This window comes from Colletotrichum navitas (assembly GCF_030913465.1).
Source record: "Colletotrichum navitas strain CBS 125086 chromosome Unknown LY79scaffold_46, whole genome shotgun sequence".
NCBI lineage: Eukaryota > Fungi > Ascomycota > Sordariomycetes > Glomerellales > Glomerellaceae > Colletotrichum > Colletotrichum navitas.
The window spans coordinates 272,645-288,753 of record NW_026850592.1 but is presented as its reverse complement, the minus strand read 5'-3'; the positions used below and the strand labels follow the sequence as shown (position 1 = coordinate 288,753).

Here is a 16,109-nt window from a genome sequence, read left to right as displayed (position 1 = left end):
TTATTTTAGATAGTTCTTAGAATAAGAAATTATACCTTTTTCTATATATTAGATATAATAGATTCTTTTACTTCTTTAGCTAGTTTACTAGCAATAGACCTTACTACTTAATAAGTTATTATTTAAATAATAGCTTAGCACTTTCCTTAAGGTCTTTCTAAAGCCCCTTATAGGTATATCTCTCCTAAAGAGGTACTACTAGATTCTTCTTCTTAAGAGCTTTCTAATAATACTACTCTTGCCCCTATCGACCTTTTTCCTGAATTTATAGAGTATCTAGAAGATATTCTATCTTCTTTTACCCCCTAAGAAGATACTTTAACCCCTTCTACCTAGCTTCCAGCTCTAGAAGAAAGCTTTTAGCCCTCTTTTATACCTTAGTTAGTAAGTAATAATTATTATAGTATTTATATATATATATATTAATTAGTTATTATAGGGGGTATTAAAGAAGTATACTTGTTCTTTTTATAAGACTTCTTATAAGTCTAAGAGGTCTTATGCATCCTATATACGTTAGTTTAAGCAGAAAAGAGGAAAGTGTTCTAGAAAATAGGCCTAGTATATAGTTAGTATATAGATATATATACTATATATTTTTCTTAAATATTTTACTTAAATATTTAAACTTATTATCTAATTAAATAGTTATAAGTAAGTAGTATAAGTTAAGAAATTACCTTAAAAAGGTCTTATAGTTATAGTAAGTAGTTATATAATAATTAAAAGAATATTAAGAATATTACTTTATATAAATAATAAGCTAGTTTAGAAAAAGTAGATATTTTTAAAAGAAAAGTACCCTAGAAAAGGTCTTATAGTTATAGTAAGTAGTTATATAATACTTAAAAAGATATTAAGAATATTATACTATATAAGTAAAAGGTTAGTAAAAGAAAAGTAAATATCTTAAGAAAAAGTACCCTAGAAAAGGTCTTATACTTATAGTAAATAGTTATATTATACTTAAAAAGATATTAAGAATACTATACTATATAAGTAAAAAGTTAATTAAGTAAAAGTAAATATTCTAAAATAAGTACCCTAGAAAAGGTCTTATACCTATAGTAAATAGTTATGTTATACTTAAAAAGATATTAAGAATACTATACTATATAAGTAAAAAGTTAATTAAGTAAAAGTAAATATTCTAAACAAAGTACCCTAGAAAAGGTCTTATAGTTATAGTAAGTAGTTATATAATACTTAAAAAGATATTAATAATACTATACTATATTATATATAAGTAAAAGATTAGTTAAGTAAAAGTAAATAATCTAAAAAGAAGTACCCTAGAAAAAAGTCTAAAAGTTATATAGAGTATATAATATTAATACTTAAGAAGCTCTTATATAACTAATTTATAATATAAATAATCTAATAAGTAACTTATAATTTTAAATTATAAGTATCTTTAAAGAGCTATAAACTCTATATTTATATACTATACTAATAATATATATACTTATAAGTTTATTTATATAGTTTATAGTTATACTTTATAGGTATACTTTATAGTTATACTTAATAATTATAGTTTATAATTATATCTTATAGATTATAGTTTATAGTTATACTTTATACTTATAGACTATAAGTAATAGTTTATAAGTTATAGTTTTTACCTATAGTTTATAGTTATACTTTATACTTATACTTTATAATTATAGTTTATAGTTATAATTTATAGTTATACTTTATAGTTATATTTATAGTTATAGTTATAGTTTTATCTTATAGTTATATCTTATAGTTATACTTTATTAGTTATATACTTTATTATATAGTAAATAATTATAATAAAATAACTATATATACTATGTTTTTTCTCTTCTAATTCTTTATTTTATCTTTACTATTAACTATATTTTACTTAACTTATAACACTATATACTATATTACCTATTATATACTATATAAATATAACCTTAAGAAAGACTACTTACTATATTATATTATAACTATTGCTTTAAAATAACTTATTAAAACCTATAAAACTATATTTTATATTTTATTATTAAATATATCTAAAAGAAATAGTAGTATATAATAATTCTTATATTTTTACAAGAGCTCTTCTAATATAATAGATAGTAAAGCTTTTCTTAAGTTATAGAAACTCTTTAACTAATAAAATAAAAGGAAAAAAAAATCAATATATAGACACATTAGAGAATAGTCTTACTTATACTATTAAGCCTACTAATTCTTATATTATAGTAAATAAGTATTTACTTATAATTTAAGTACTATTAACTATAGTAGACCTAGGGAAATTATATATAAATATAATATACTTAACTATAACTTTAGCTTTAAAACTAAGGCTAAAAGATTTTAAGCTAGCTAAGGCTAAGTACATTATAAACAAAAACATCCTAATATAATTATTATTAAAGAAGAAGAAGGAGATCCTTCTAAAATATCTAGTAAGTTATATATATATATATATATATATATATTCTTTTATTTATTAGGTATTATTCTTTTAAAGATATTAACTAACTCTTTAACTCTCTATAGTTAAAAATAAGATTAATAGTAGAAATAATAGAATAAGTTAAGTAAATATCAATAACTTTATAAGTAATACCTCTATAAATAGTAACTTTAAAAGACCTTGGCTTTTAAATACTATTTTTAAACTAGAGACAGTAGTTATTAACTATATTAAGTTTTTAATTAATAATAACTTACCTTTTTATATTATTACTTCTAATAACTTTAATAATTTATTAGAATATTTTAATCTATAAGTTAATTTTTAAAAATAATATTCTATAGCTTATAATAGTATTTAACTAACTATATTTATTATATTATAGTAATAGTCCTAAGTTATACTATAGTAAAGTAATAAGTAGTATTAATACTTTATTTAATACTACTAAAGATACTATATTATTTTACTTAAGTAATTACTTTAAAAACTATAGTTATATATCTTTACAACTAGATATATAGACTTCTATAGACTCTAAGAGCTACTTAGGCGTTATAGGTACCTTTATTAATAGTAACTTTATATTAGACTATAAAATCCTAGGTATTTAACTTTTTATTATTTAATTACTAATATATTATATAAAGAGTATATATACTAATAATATGAATAGGCTTTAAGGCTCTAGATAGTGTATATACTAGTGTATATCTTAGTAAAGTATTTAAGTCTAATATTATAGACAGTTATAATATTCCTTTTAGTAGAGTTATAAAGTAAGTATTAGATTATTAAATTATATATAAATAATAAACTAGTAACTAACTTATTATAGCTTTACTAGAGATAATAGCTATAATAATAATACCTTTCTATCTAATATTATTAATAATTATAAGTTATCTTATAATAATAATATATTTAATATTAGGTATACTATATATATATTTAATATTATTACTAAAGATATTGTTAATACTTTTATTAATACTTCTACTAAAGATACTATTATTAAATAGTTTAAGAATATTACTATTATTAACGATTATAATAGAGAAATTAAAGAATTAAATACTACAGAAAAAGAAAAAGTCTTAAAGATAAATACTAGTAAGTCTATTACTTTTTTAATAATAACTTATTAATAATAGTAATAATGTAATAAATACTAATTATTATTTCTATAATATTAGGTATTATAGGCGCTATTAAAAGAATAGCTATATTACTTAAAAATAATACTAGCTTATATAAATAATTTTTATAAGCTATTAAGTATAATAAAGAGCTTAAAGATCCTACTATACCTTATAACTATAATAAAACTAAAATACCTCTTTATAAGTTTATAAAATAAGTTATAAATTATATTAATATTATTATACTTATATATAAACTAATAATTTAATAAGTAATAATACTAGATAGAATTCTATATATATAATAATTAGTACTACTCTAGAATTAAAGCTAGCCTTAATTACCCTAGGGTCTAGTACTAAAAACCCTATATTTAAAGCTATAATTCTAAGAAACTAGTTATAACTATAGTATATTAAGGATTTATTAGAAGCTTTTTATACCCCTACTATATAGATGTAATCTTAAACCTTTACTACTATAGATAAGCTATTATTTTAGGTTACTAATATTAATTTAACTTTAGAAAGGGAGTTAAATTACTATAAAGAATAGTAAAAGCCTATAGTAGGAGACTTAGTAAGTTATTAATCTTTTATATTAATATAATAAACTACTATAAATATCTTTAAGTTTATTATTAAAGATAATTATTAAATATTAACTTAATTTTACTAAACTTACTAATATATTTTATAGAGTAATAAACTATAAGACCCTTATGCTAAGCACTTTATAGATGCTATAGAAAAAAGAAAAAATAAGCTTAATACTTATTTTTCTTTACCTATTATATATGCTAATTGTCCTAAATTTAAGCCTTATATTTTAGGTTCTATTTTAGAACCTAAGTAGAATATATAATAGTTTTTTAATAATACTTATTTAAAGGCTTATTTACCTTCTTAGCTAAAGGTAAAAGTAAAAGAAGATCTTAAAGAAGAATATAATAACTAAGTAACTTAACTATAATAACTATATCAATATACTTCTAGTTACTATATTTATCTTTAATATACTTATAGTTATAATATACTAATTTATTATTTCTATATTTTAGGCTAAAATAAAAGATTATTAAAGATCTAGAAAAAAAGAATAAAGAAGAGTTATATATTCCTAGTTTATATAACACTATTAAAATTAAGGATAATAACTATAACTTTAATTCTTCTTCTAATCTTCCTACTAGTAGTACTAGTAAAAAAGGAGATAGATTTACTATAGATTTATTTAAGCCTAGAGAAGGACCTATAGGTAAAAATAAATTAAAAATACCTATTCCTAAGCCTAAGCCTAAGGAATTTAAGGATTTTTACCTTATATAAAGTAAGTAATAAGTAGCTAAAATAAGAGAAAATAAATTAGAAAATTATTATTCTTTATCCCTTATAGAAAACAAAGTAATTAAGACTTTTAATATATTTAACTAGTTTTAAAAACTATAAAAGATTTATTTATAAACTATAACTATACTATTTTTAAAATAATTTAATATAATATTATATAGTATATACTAACTATTATTTAGGTAAATCCTTTAGAGTAGTAGAATAATAATATAGAGAAATTTCCTATTTTATCTATATTAGCAAGAAAATACTTAGCTATACCTCCTACTTCTACTACAGTAGAAAGTAGTTTTAACTAGTCTAGTAATATTATTGCTAAAAGAAGAACTAATTTAATAAATAATACTAGAAATAAATTAATACTTTTAAAAGGCTAGTAATAATCTAGTAATTTAGAGGGCTTAGATAGCTCTTTTTATATACCTAAGATATATAGTAGTTTATTTAATATAGACTTTAAATACTTATTTAAAGAAGAAGGGAGTATTATAGAAGAAGAAGTAAAAGATAAAGAAATAGAAGATTTTAAAGAAGTAGAAGAGATAAAAGAGGATTCTAGGTATTAAGAGCTATTTATTATATAGTTAGTTATTATATAGTTAGCTATTAAAAGCTATTTATTATATAGTTAGTTATTATATAGTTAGGTATTAAAAGCTATTCATTATATAGTTAGTTATTATATAGTTAGGTATTAAAAGCTATTTATTATATAGTTAGTTATTAACTTATTATATAGTTAGGTATTAAAAGCTATTTATTATATAGTTAGTTATTATATAGTTAGTTATTATATAGTTAGTTATTAAAAGTTATTTATTATATAGTTAGCTATTAAAAGCTATTTATTATATAGTTAGTTATTATATAGTTAGTTATTATATAGTTAGTCATTATATAGTTAGATATTAAAAGTTATTTATTATATAGTTAGGTATTAAAAGCTATTTATTATATAGTTAGTTATTATATAGCTAGGTATTAAAAGCTATTTATTATATAGTTAGGTATTAAAAGCTATTTATTATATTATTAGTTATTATATAGTTAGTTATTATATAGTTAGTTATTATATAGTTGGTTATTATATAGTTAGTTATTATATAGTTAGTTATTAATAGTAACTTTAGTATAGTTATAGTATATTAATATATTATACTTTAAGTAATATATAGTTATTTTATCTTTATTACTTATATAGTAGTAAATACTTATAAATAATACTTAATAAACTTTACTAAATCTTAGTTTTTAAGTATACTATATTTTAAATAAAATATATAAATAATACTATACTATAAAAGAAGGTTAATAGTACTATATATAATTAATTTACTAATTTTTAATTATCTTTATTCTTTATATTATATAGTTATATATTATATAAAATATAATATAAATATAATATAATATAAATATAAATATATATATTGTCTTTCTTATATAATATAATATAAATATATATATTGTATTTGTATTATATTATATTATATTTATATTATATTTTTATATTATATTATATTTTATATTCTTTTTAAACTCTCTAAATATAATATAGCCTAGGGTACTTTAAATAAGGTTACCTAACTTAGGTAAAACAAGTAAAACTAGATTTAGTAAATCTATAATAAGCTAAAGGTTTTAGAACTACTAATAACTATATAACTATAACTATTATAAAGGGTTAATATATATATAATATAGGGTTAATATATACTATTATAGAAGGATCTAGTAAGTGTTATTTATAATATATAGAAGAGAAGAAACCACTAGAAGTAGTTTTATTCTCTAAGTCTTCTAAGAATAATAAACATATATATATCCTTCTATCTACTAATTTCCCTATCTCTTCTCTTATCTACCTAATCTTTTTTATTTATACTAGCTACTTATTACCTTATAACTTTATAAGTAATTCTCTTTAGCCTTATAAGATTTACTAGTAAATAAGTAGTTATATAAGTTAGTGTATAGTTTAGGTAGCTTAGGTAAGTCCTATATATAAATATATAAATATATAAATAACTACTACTAGTTAAATTATTTTTATAATAACTTTCCTTTAGTTATATCTTTGCTTTATTATTAAAGCTTTCTAGGGTTACCTCTTTTACTAATTAATTTATATACTTAACACTCTAAGGGGGCTAGCCTATAGACTTATTAAGTAACTTAATTTACCTTAAGAAATAATTTATATATTATTATAAAGGTAATAATCTTACTATAAAGGTAGCCTTCTATAATTCTTATAAGAATAGTTATTAATATAATAATATTATAATATATAGTTAATATAATAGACTTTATCTATATTATACCTTCTTATATTAAGTACACCTAGTAATTATATAGTAAATAATATATTAGGTAACTTTAGTAAAGTAATTAATATAAAGTATAACTTTATATATTTATAGTTATTCTCTTTAGATTTACTTAATAGTTAGACTTTAGCTTTATCTATAGTAGTTTCTATAAGATTTTTACTATTAGTAATATCTTTAAAACTTTAGGTTTTAGCTTTTATAATTAATTTATTAATAGTAGATTTATCTATATTACTTAATTTATTTACTTATTTATTCTTATTACTACTAAAGTAACTATCTTTATTAACAATTATATTATATAAAGTAACTACTATATTCTTTAGTAGTATATATATATAGTATTAGTTAGTAAATATATATTTAATAAAGTAACTAATATATACTTTTACTTTAAATTATTATAAGTAGTTATAGTAGAGTTATACTTTACTAGTTATTATATATACCTAGTATTTAAATACTTATAAGTAGCTAATATATAGTAGTAATAGTTACCTTTTAGTAGTATACTATATTTTATATAGTAAGTACTACTTTTATACCTCTAAAAGTATATAATTATATAGATATACTATAGATCTAAGAATCTTTAGCTATAAATATTATAGTAGTTTAGTATATAACTATATTACTATTACTTTTTTCTTAATTACTATAGTAATTTACTTAGTACTTCTATTTTATACCTAGGTGTTAGGCACTAATTATTTAAATAGGATTCCTAGATTTTCTATAGCCTCCTTTACCTATAAGTAAGTAGTTATAACCTTATTATTATATTCTATTACTAATACTTTAGTAAATTTATATACCTTAATCATCTTAATAGTGTTAAAAAAAGCTTACTTAATATTATTAGTAGTATATTATTATAAGTAATAATCTTATATAAGTCTAGACTTATTATTAGTTAGTAGTAAAGCTAACTTATATTTACTATAGCCTTATTTAAATAAGTAAAAATCTAATATAATTTAGTTATTAACTTCTATATAGTTAATTACTTCTTAAAGTTAGTAAAATATTTACTAATTTATCTTACTTATTATATAGACTTTATACTAGTAAGTAAGTATCTTAATTATATTACTATAGATTTATACTTTTTTAGACTTTATTATTATTTAGTAAAGTATATACCTTTTAGGGTAACTAAGGTAGTTATATTAATAGTTTACTTTTACTAGGCTTATATATTAGTAAAAGTCTAGCTTTACTTTATTACTAGTTACTATAGTATATATATAGTCCTTTACTTTTTAAATTAACTTACTTTATAACTTATTAGCCTATAAACTTATATATATTAAATACTAAGAAGTAGGTATTTACCTTATAAATATAGTTATTAGATAGGCTATTATTTTGCTACTAATTATTATATAACTTAAGTAGTATATATAATACTAGGTTATAAAAAAGTAATAAGTAATAAGTAATAAGTAATAAGTAATAAGTAATATTATATAATATAATAGTTATATTATAGTTATTTACTTTTACCTTAATAATAGTATTACCTTATCCTATAATTAGTATTATTATCTTATTAGCCTAAATAAAGTCCTCTAGTTTTACTAGTAATATATAGGTAAGATAATAGTATAAATAGAAAACATATAGTATTACTCCTAAATTAAAGATAATATAGTCTTTAAGTAGATATATACCTACTATAAATACTACTAACTATATAAATAATACCCCTTTTCTTATTTATATTATTAATAGTTATTACTTTACTTCTTTATTAGGCTATTCTTTAGCCTTCTTTACTATATCTATTTCCTTTAATTTCTTTTATATAGTAGTAGCTAGTATATTCTCCTCTTTAAGCTTCTTCTTTATATATTAGTTATTTTATAATTTATATATATAGTAAACTACCTTTTATTATAGCCTTTAAGTAAATCTTAGCTATACTTTAATTATAAAGTAATACTTTATAAGCTTATAGCCTATAAGGCTATATAAGGGGCACTTAGGTATATTAGTAACTTTACATAAGATATATCCTTTATAAGGTCTATATACTAGTTTCTTTTTTACTTAGTCTATGTTATTACTATAAATTACTATAGCTATAAAGTCTATAGTTAATTAGATCTATATTACTAAATCTTTAACTCTTTTCCTATTACTTTTATACTCCTAGTATTCTCTATTATAGACCTTCTTATTATATTTAAGTTATTTAACACTTTCTTTACTAAGTTATAATATCCTTATTACCTAGGCTTTATTTAGTAATAAGGCTAAAGATTTCTCCTCTATATAGTCCTAGATCTATTAGGTAATAGTAAATTACTTTATTATATAGTAAAATAACTTTAGTGCCTTTAGTTAAATACCTATAGACTTTATAGTTTAGATTTAGGCTTTATTAGTAATTAGTAAGTTAATTTTTTCTTATATACTTAATAATAATATCTTTTACCTTAATTAAGCCTACTATTTTATTATAACCTAATATATTATAAGTAATATTACCTTACTAGATAAGATAACTAGTAAGTAGTATAGTATTTATATAGAACTAATAATAGGTTAGACTAGGATAGCCCCTTAGACCTAGAAAAACTATAGTATAAGTTATATAATAATAAAGAACTAAGTAAAAGATAAAAGCTTAGTATAAGCGCTTAAAAGATTAGTATTAAAGTACTTAACTTACTTATTTATAAGTACTTAAAAAGTATATAAGATAATACTTAGTAATAGGATTAGGACTTATATATAGAATAAACTTAGATATACTTAAGAATAGACTTTTATAGCTTTTTAGTGATTAACTTCTTATAATATAATTTATTTAAATAACTTTTAGTATTTAACCTTAGTAATTTAATTAATAAAAGCTATATAAGCTACTTTTATAACTATTAACTACCTAACTAATTACTAAGTAATTAATTAACTTATAAGTCTATACTATTATTAATAAAGTATTAACCTTAGCTTATTCTTAGTAAAAACCTTACTATTAGATTACTAACTATAATACTTTAATTACTTTTATTAAGTAAGTTAACTTTAATACTTACTTAATTATAAAAACACTATATTAACCTCTAAGAATATACCTTTAATAAGTACCTTTAAGTCCTAGTGTTCTCTAGATAAAAAGCTTAAAGATATTATAGAGATTAATAATAGATCTATTTTACCTAATCTAAGATTTAATAAAGATAGTAAGGCTATCTTTACTATAGATTAGTATTTTATAATTTAAGAAATAATAAAGAGAAATACTAAATATAATTAATAGCTTATTAATATTATTAATAGTAATATAGCTAAACTAAAGTACTTAAAGAAATCTATCCTTAAGAAGCCTTTAACTAAGATATAAGAACTTAAAGAGACTATTAAGACCTTTTAAGGTACTACTAATATTATCTAAACCCTTATTAACAACTAAAATAAGCTTAAACTTAATACCCTATAGCTATTTAATAGAACCTTAGGACACTTAAAAGGATTCTTTACTTAAGTTTATATATACTACTAGTTTTATAATATTAGCTTTAGGAAAAAACCTAAGAAAGTTATTTATACTACTTTATTCCTTAAGAGAAAAGTATTAGCCTAGTTTAAACTTTACCTAATACACTATATAATAAATAACTAAGTAAACCTAAAGATAAAAACCTAAGAGATCTTTTATAAATACTTTAGGTTTAAGAAAGTACTACTATTACTATTTTAAGACCTTAATAAGAAGTAATAAGCTAAGTAAGAACTATTTAACCTAAGATAAACTAAGGCTACTTTATACTATATAGCTAAATTCTAAAGACTTACTACTAGACTTAATATTACTTAAGAATCCTTAATCTTTATATTTTACTAAAGACTTAAAGAGGATATTAAAGATAAACTAGTTAAAATTATAAACTTACTTAAAGACTTTTTATTATATATTAAACTTATTATTAAAATTAATACTTAACTATATAAATAATAATAAGAAAAAGAAAAAATATTATAACTTAATATAAATATAGGTAAAAAGTATACCTAAAGACTAAAGCTACTAAGATAATAAAATAAGATATTTAATAAATAGTAAAGACCTTATAACACCTAGGTAAATACCTCTTAAGAATACTATACTAGACTAATAAATATAAGTATAGTATAAAAATAAGAATAATAGCTACTATAAGACCCTAAGACTATTAAATACTTTAACTATAAAAAGATAAGTTACTATATATAAGACTATAAGTAACCTAAATAACTTTAATATAGGACTTTACTAGAGTATACTAAGAAAGCTAATATAGCTACTAAGGAAGTCCCTTATTAGTAGCTAATATAGACTACCTACTATAATAATAATTATACTATACACTAAGATAGTAAAGAATAAGTAAGATAGTATCCTAAGGAGCTAAAGATAAGAAATATATCTATAGAAAAAAAAACCTTAGTAAAGAAAATAAGAAAGGTTAAGTAAATAAGAGAAAAGATAACGAAATTAGTAGATAAAAGGATATATATATATTTATTATTATTAAAAGACTTAGAGAATAAAACTACTTCTAGTGGTTTCTTCTCTTCTATATATAATAAATAACACTTACTAGATCCTTCTATAATAGTATATATTAACCCTATATTATATATATATTAACCCTTTATAATAGTTATAGTTATATAGTTATTAGTAGTTCTAAAACCTTTAGCTTGTTATAGATTTGCTAGATCTAGTTTTACTTGTTTTACCTAAGTTAGGCAACCTTGTTTAAAGTACCCTGGGCTGTACCCTAGGCTGTATTGTATTATTGCCTTAACCTTGACCTTGCTAACCTTATTAATACGTTAATACTCTTAGAGGTAAAGCACTTCTAAGAGAGTAACTCTTAATAGGTCTATATAGGTCTATTAGGTTATATATAGAGTATATCTCTATATAGGCAACTATAATATCCTTATATATATATATTTTTATATCCCTTATAGTTATATTATAATAAGGGTTAAGGTTAAGGTTAAGGTTATATCTTCTTATAAGCCTTATATCTAAGTAAGAATAAAGGAACTAGAATATCATTATAGTACTTATAGTAGTATAAGATATAACTCTTTAGAAACTATAAGATATAATTACTATATATAAACTAAATATAATTAAAGAATAACTTAAGTAAAGAATAGTAGTAAAAAGAATAACTATAAATAGACCTTACTTAATAAGACCTTACTAAAAAGAAACCTTAAGATTATTACTATAGCTAAAAAATAATAATACTAAATAGTAATAGAAATCTAAGAGACTATTAATAAGAGAACTAAGAATAAAACTATTATAGTAAACATAAGGTATACTAATAAGAACACTTATTAAGTACTAAGTAAATATAATAAATAAGTACTATAAAGCCTATACTAAACCTTATAAAACCTATAGTAATAATAAAAGAGTATTTAATAATAAGTTAAAGTAAAAGAAAAGAACTAAGGAAACTTCTTTCTACTAACTAAGGTATACCCTTAGTATTATACTACCCTTTAAAGCTATAAAGTAGTAGAATAATAACCTTTAGACCTAGAAGATATACTAAAGCTTACTAAAACTATATAAATAAAAGGATTTTAAAACACTATTATATAAACTATTACTATTATAAGAAAATAATAATCTACTTAAGAATAAGCTTTAGAATAATATAACTAGTAGCTTATTATAAAGCTAATTTAGGCCTAAGATATAGTATAAGAAAAGCTAAAATAACTATATATATAAGATATATAGAACTTTCTTAAAGAATAACTATAAGTATAAATCTAAGCCTAAGGGAACTACTAGAAGTAACTATAGCTAGAACAAGATGTCCTAAAGACTATAATAAAAGTTACTAAATTAAGTATATAATCTATTAAAATTATTACTATAGGGAAAAAAGAAGAAAAGACCTAGTTCTTACTTTTATAACTTACTATCTAAGAACTAACTCCTTAAGACACTATTAAAGTATAAAGAACTAGTTCTAATAAAAAAGAGATTACGAAAAAACTCTCCTTAGATAAGTTTATTTTCTTTAGTAAGATAAAATAAAGGGCTACTAAGTTACTAATAGAGATTAGCTAAGATAATATTACTAAGCTTAACCTCCTTAAGATTTAGAACTATAGAATTAAGGAATAAATATATAGCTTACTATTATCTTTATCTCTTATTAAAAGTACACTAGATAATAACTTAAATAAAACCTTTATCTTATAAACTTATAGTAACCTTATAATATAAGGTAATAATGTCTTTAGCCTCTTATTTTATAAAGTACTAAAGGATATAAATAAACAGAAACTCCTATTTTAAGGGACCTAAGATATAAATATTAAAGAGAAACCTATTATCTTGTATAATAAAGAATCTATATTTAAAGACTATAAATATTTAGACCTAAAATACCTACTATACTATAAAGTGTTCTAGGCTAACTATATTTATAATAATATATAAGATATAGAGAAAAAAAAGGAGTATATATTTTTTACCTTTATAGACCTTATAATAAACTAGTAACTAGGTACTAACTTAATAAGGACCTTTATACTTAGAAGGTTAAAGAGTATAAATAATAAACTATTTACTTTAAGCTAAGCCTTAAATATCTTATACTATATATATATAGTAAGACCTAACACTAGTTAAAATACCTTTATAATAAATATAAACACTACTATATAAGAAAAGCTAAAGTATAGAGGACCTAGAAAGAAAAGGCTAGACCTTTCTAAGAATAGTTAAAAAACAAAATATATTACCTATAAAAGGACTGTAAATTATAATAGACAAGAAGTCCTTATACTTAATACTAATAAGTAATAATAATAACTATTTAATATTAAATATTAAAATTAAAGGTTAAACTATTTATACTATAGTAAATAGTAAAGTATAAGTAAATCTAATATACTAAGAATAGTAAATTAACTAAGAATAGTATAGTAATTAAAGAATAAACTATATAGCCTATAAACTATAGAAAGTAAAATAGTTATATATAATAATAAGATAGTTAATAAGGAAACTAAGGCTCTCTCTATAAATATTAAAAGTTATTATAAATAACTAGCCTTTAATATTATAGCTATTAGCTAACTAAATATTATCTTTAGGATCTTATAGCTATAAAAAAATAACTTTAATATAGACTAGAGAATAGGCTAACTCTAGTAAAAGAACTTAGCTATAAGGTAGCGTTATATACTATAACCCTTAAGTAAATATAAAAAATAATAATACCTTATATATATTAGAAAGATTAAGCCTATGTCATAGGACAAGTGCCTTATATAGTAGATAGATAGGTAGGACATAGGATTACCCTATTAGCACATGTCTAGGCATATACCTAGGGGTATATATCCTATTGCCTATTTCCTCCTATAAAGAAAGGTAACCTTAATAGATAACCTATACTAATACCTAGCTCTTGTCCTATATTATTTGTTTAGCTCTTTGTTATTACTTGCCTTATTTTACTGCTCTACTGTTATACTTTACCTTTGCACTATATTACTTTATATTACCTATTATAGCCTTACTTCTCCTGTTAGATCTATAATAGCTAGTAGGAAGGCTATATTAAGTAGTAGTATAACTACCTTAATCTACACCTTTAAAATTTTTCTTTGCTAAGACGCAGCAAAGATACCCCTTTACCTTAACAAGAATTAGCTTACAGAAATAGTATACTAAGGCTAAAGTAGTAGCCATTATATAGGCTATTAAGAAGCTCTAGAAACTTGTCTAGTTAAATAGACATAAGGTTAATATTCTTATAGACTATATAGCTATAAAGAGTATTATTACTTATACGTTGTTATAGATAATAGACCTTAACAAGGCTAACCTATGTCTTGCTAACACTGCTAACTACCTCTCCTAATTTTAGCTTTAAATCTTCTATATCCTAGGTAAGCTTGACGTAGTACTAGACACACTATCCTAACTCCTAGTTACCTAACTTAACTTTATAGAGTATTTCTTATATAAAGACAAGCTAGTAGACATTAATAACAAGGACAAGGTTAAAGATATAGCAGTAGTATAGTATATAAGTAATAAACCTCTAAGCCTAGGGAAGGCTACTATAATAATAGTGTAAATTAATAATAAGTTTATAAAGAGTATTATTATAGGCTACTAGAATAACAAGAAATTTAGGGACTTAAGGGTATAGATTATATAGATATAAAAGGATAGTTATAAATATATTACCCTAGATAAAGTAAAGAAAGATTAATAACTTTTTTATAAATAATAGCGCTAGCCTTATATAGCTATACTACTATAAGAGATTAACTCTAGGGGATTAATCTTTTATATAGCCTTAGATAGTATATATAGACTTTATATCCTAAAACCCCTTATAGGAAAGGTGTTTGCCCTTGCTTACAACAAGAAGTTTTACTTTAGGCGTAATAGAATACTTATTAAGCTTTAAAGCTTCTATATCCCTAGAAAAGTAAAGTTAGTAAAAGCTTATATTATTTACTGCCTAGTATACTAGGGTAATTAGATAGATTACTAGAAGGCTATAGAATCTCTTTAACTTATTATAATACCTAGTGTACTTTACTATACTATCTCTATAGACTTTATTATAGATATACTAGAAGTCTTAACCTAAGGTAACTTTTAGGCTATACCTAACTTCTATATATTTAATAGCCTTTATACTATAACCTATAAGTTTAGTAAAAAAATCTTACTTATCCTAGGATATATAAGGTATAAGGCTTACTACTAGGCCTAGGTATTACTTTAAACACTTATAATATATAACTAAGGACTACTAATAGTAATTATTAGTAACTATA

General features: G+C 20.5%; 1 protein-coding gene across 1 annotated transcript; it reads left to right on the top strand.

Annotated features, from left to right (window-relative positions):
- Positions 1-500: 500 nt before the first annotated feature.
- LY79DRAFT_581233 (uncharacterized protein) lies at positions 501-5,132 on the top strand (the record flags this gene model as incomplete). The annotated part of the gene is made up of 15 exons (XM_060560176.1): positions 501-515; positions 782-826; positions 1,161-1,187; positions 1,493-1,505; positions 2,400-2,429; positions 2,826-2,848; positions 2,965-3,001; positions 3,186-3,219; positions 3,498-3,553; positions 4,152-4,162; position 4,283; positions 4,475-4,498; positions 4,811-4,840; positions 4,979-4,986; positions 5,115-5,132. 15 exons carry the CDS (start codon positions 501-503, stop codon positions 5,130-5,132), a joined length of 372 nt encoding a protein of 123 aa, XP_060412321.1.
- Positions 5,133-16,109: the final 10,977 nt, after the last annotated feature.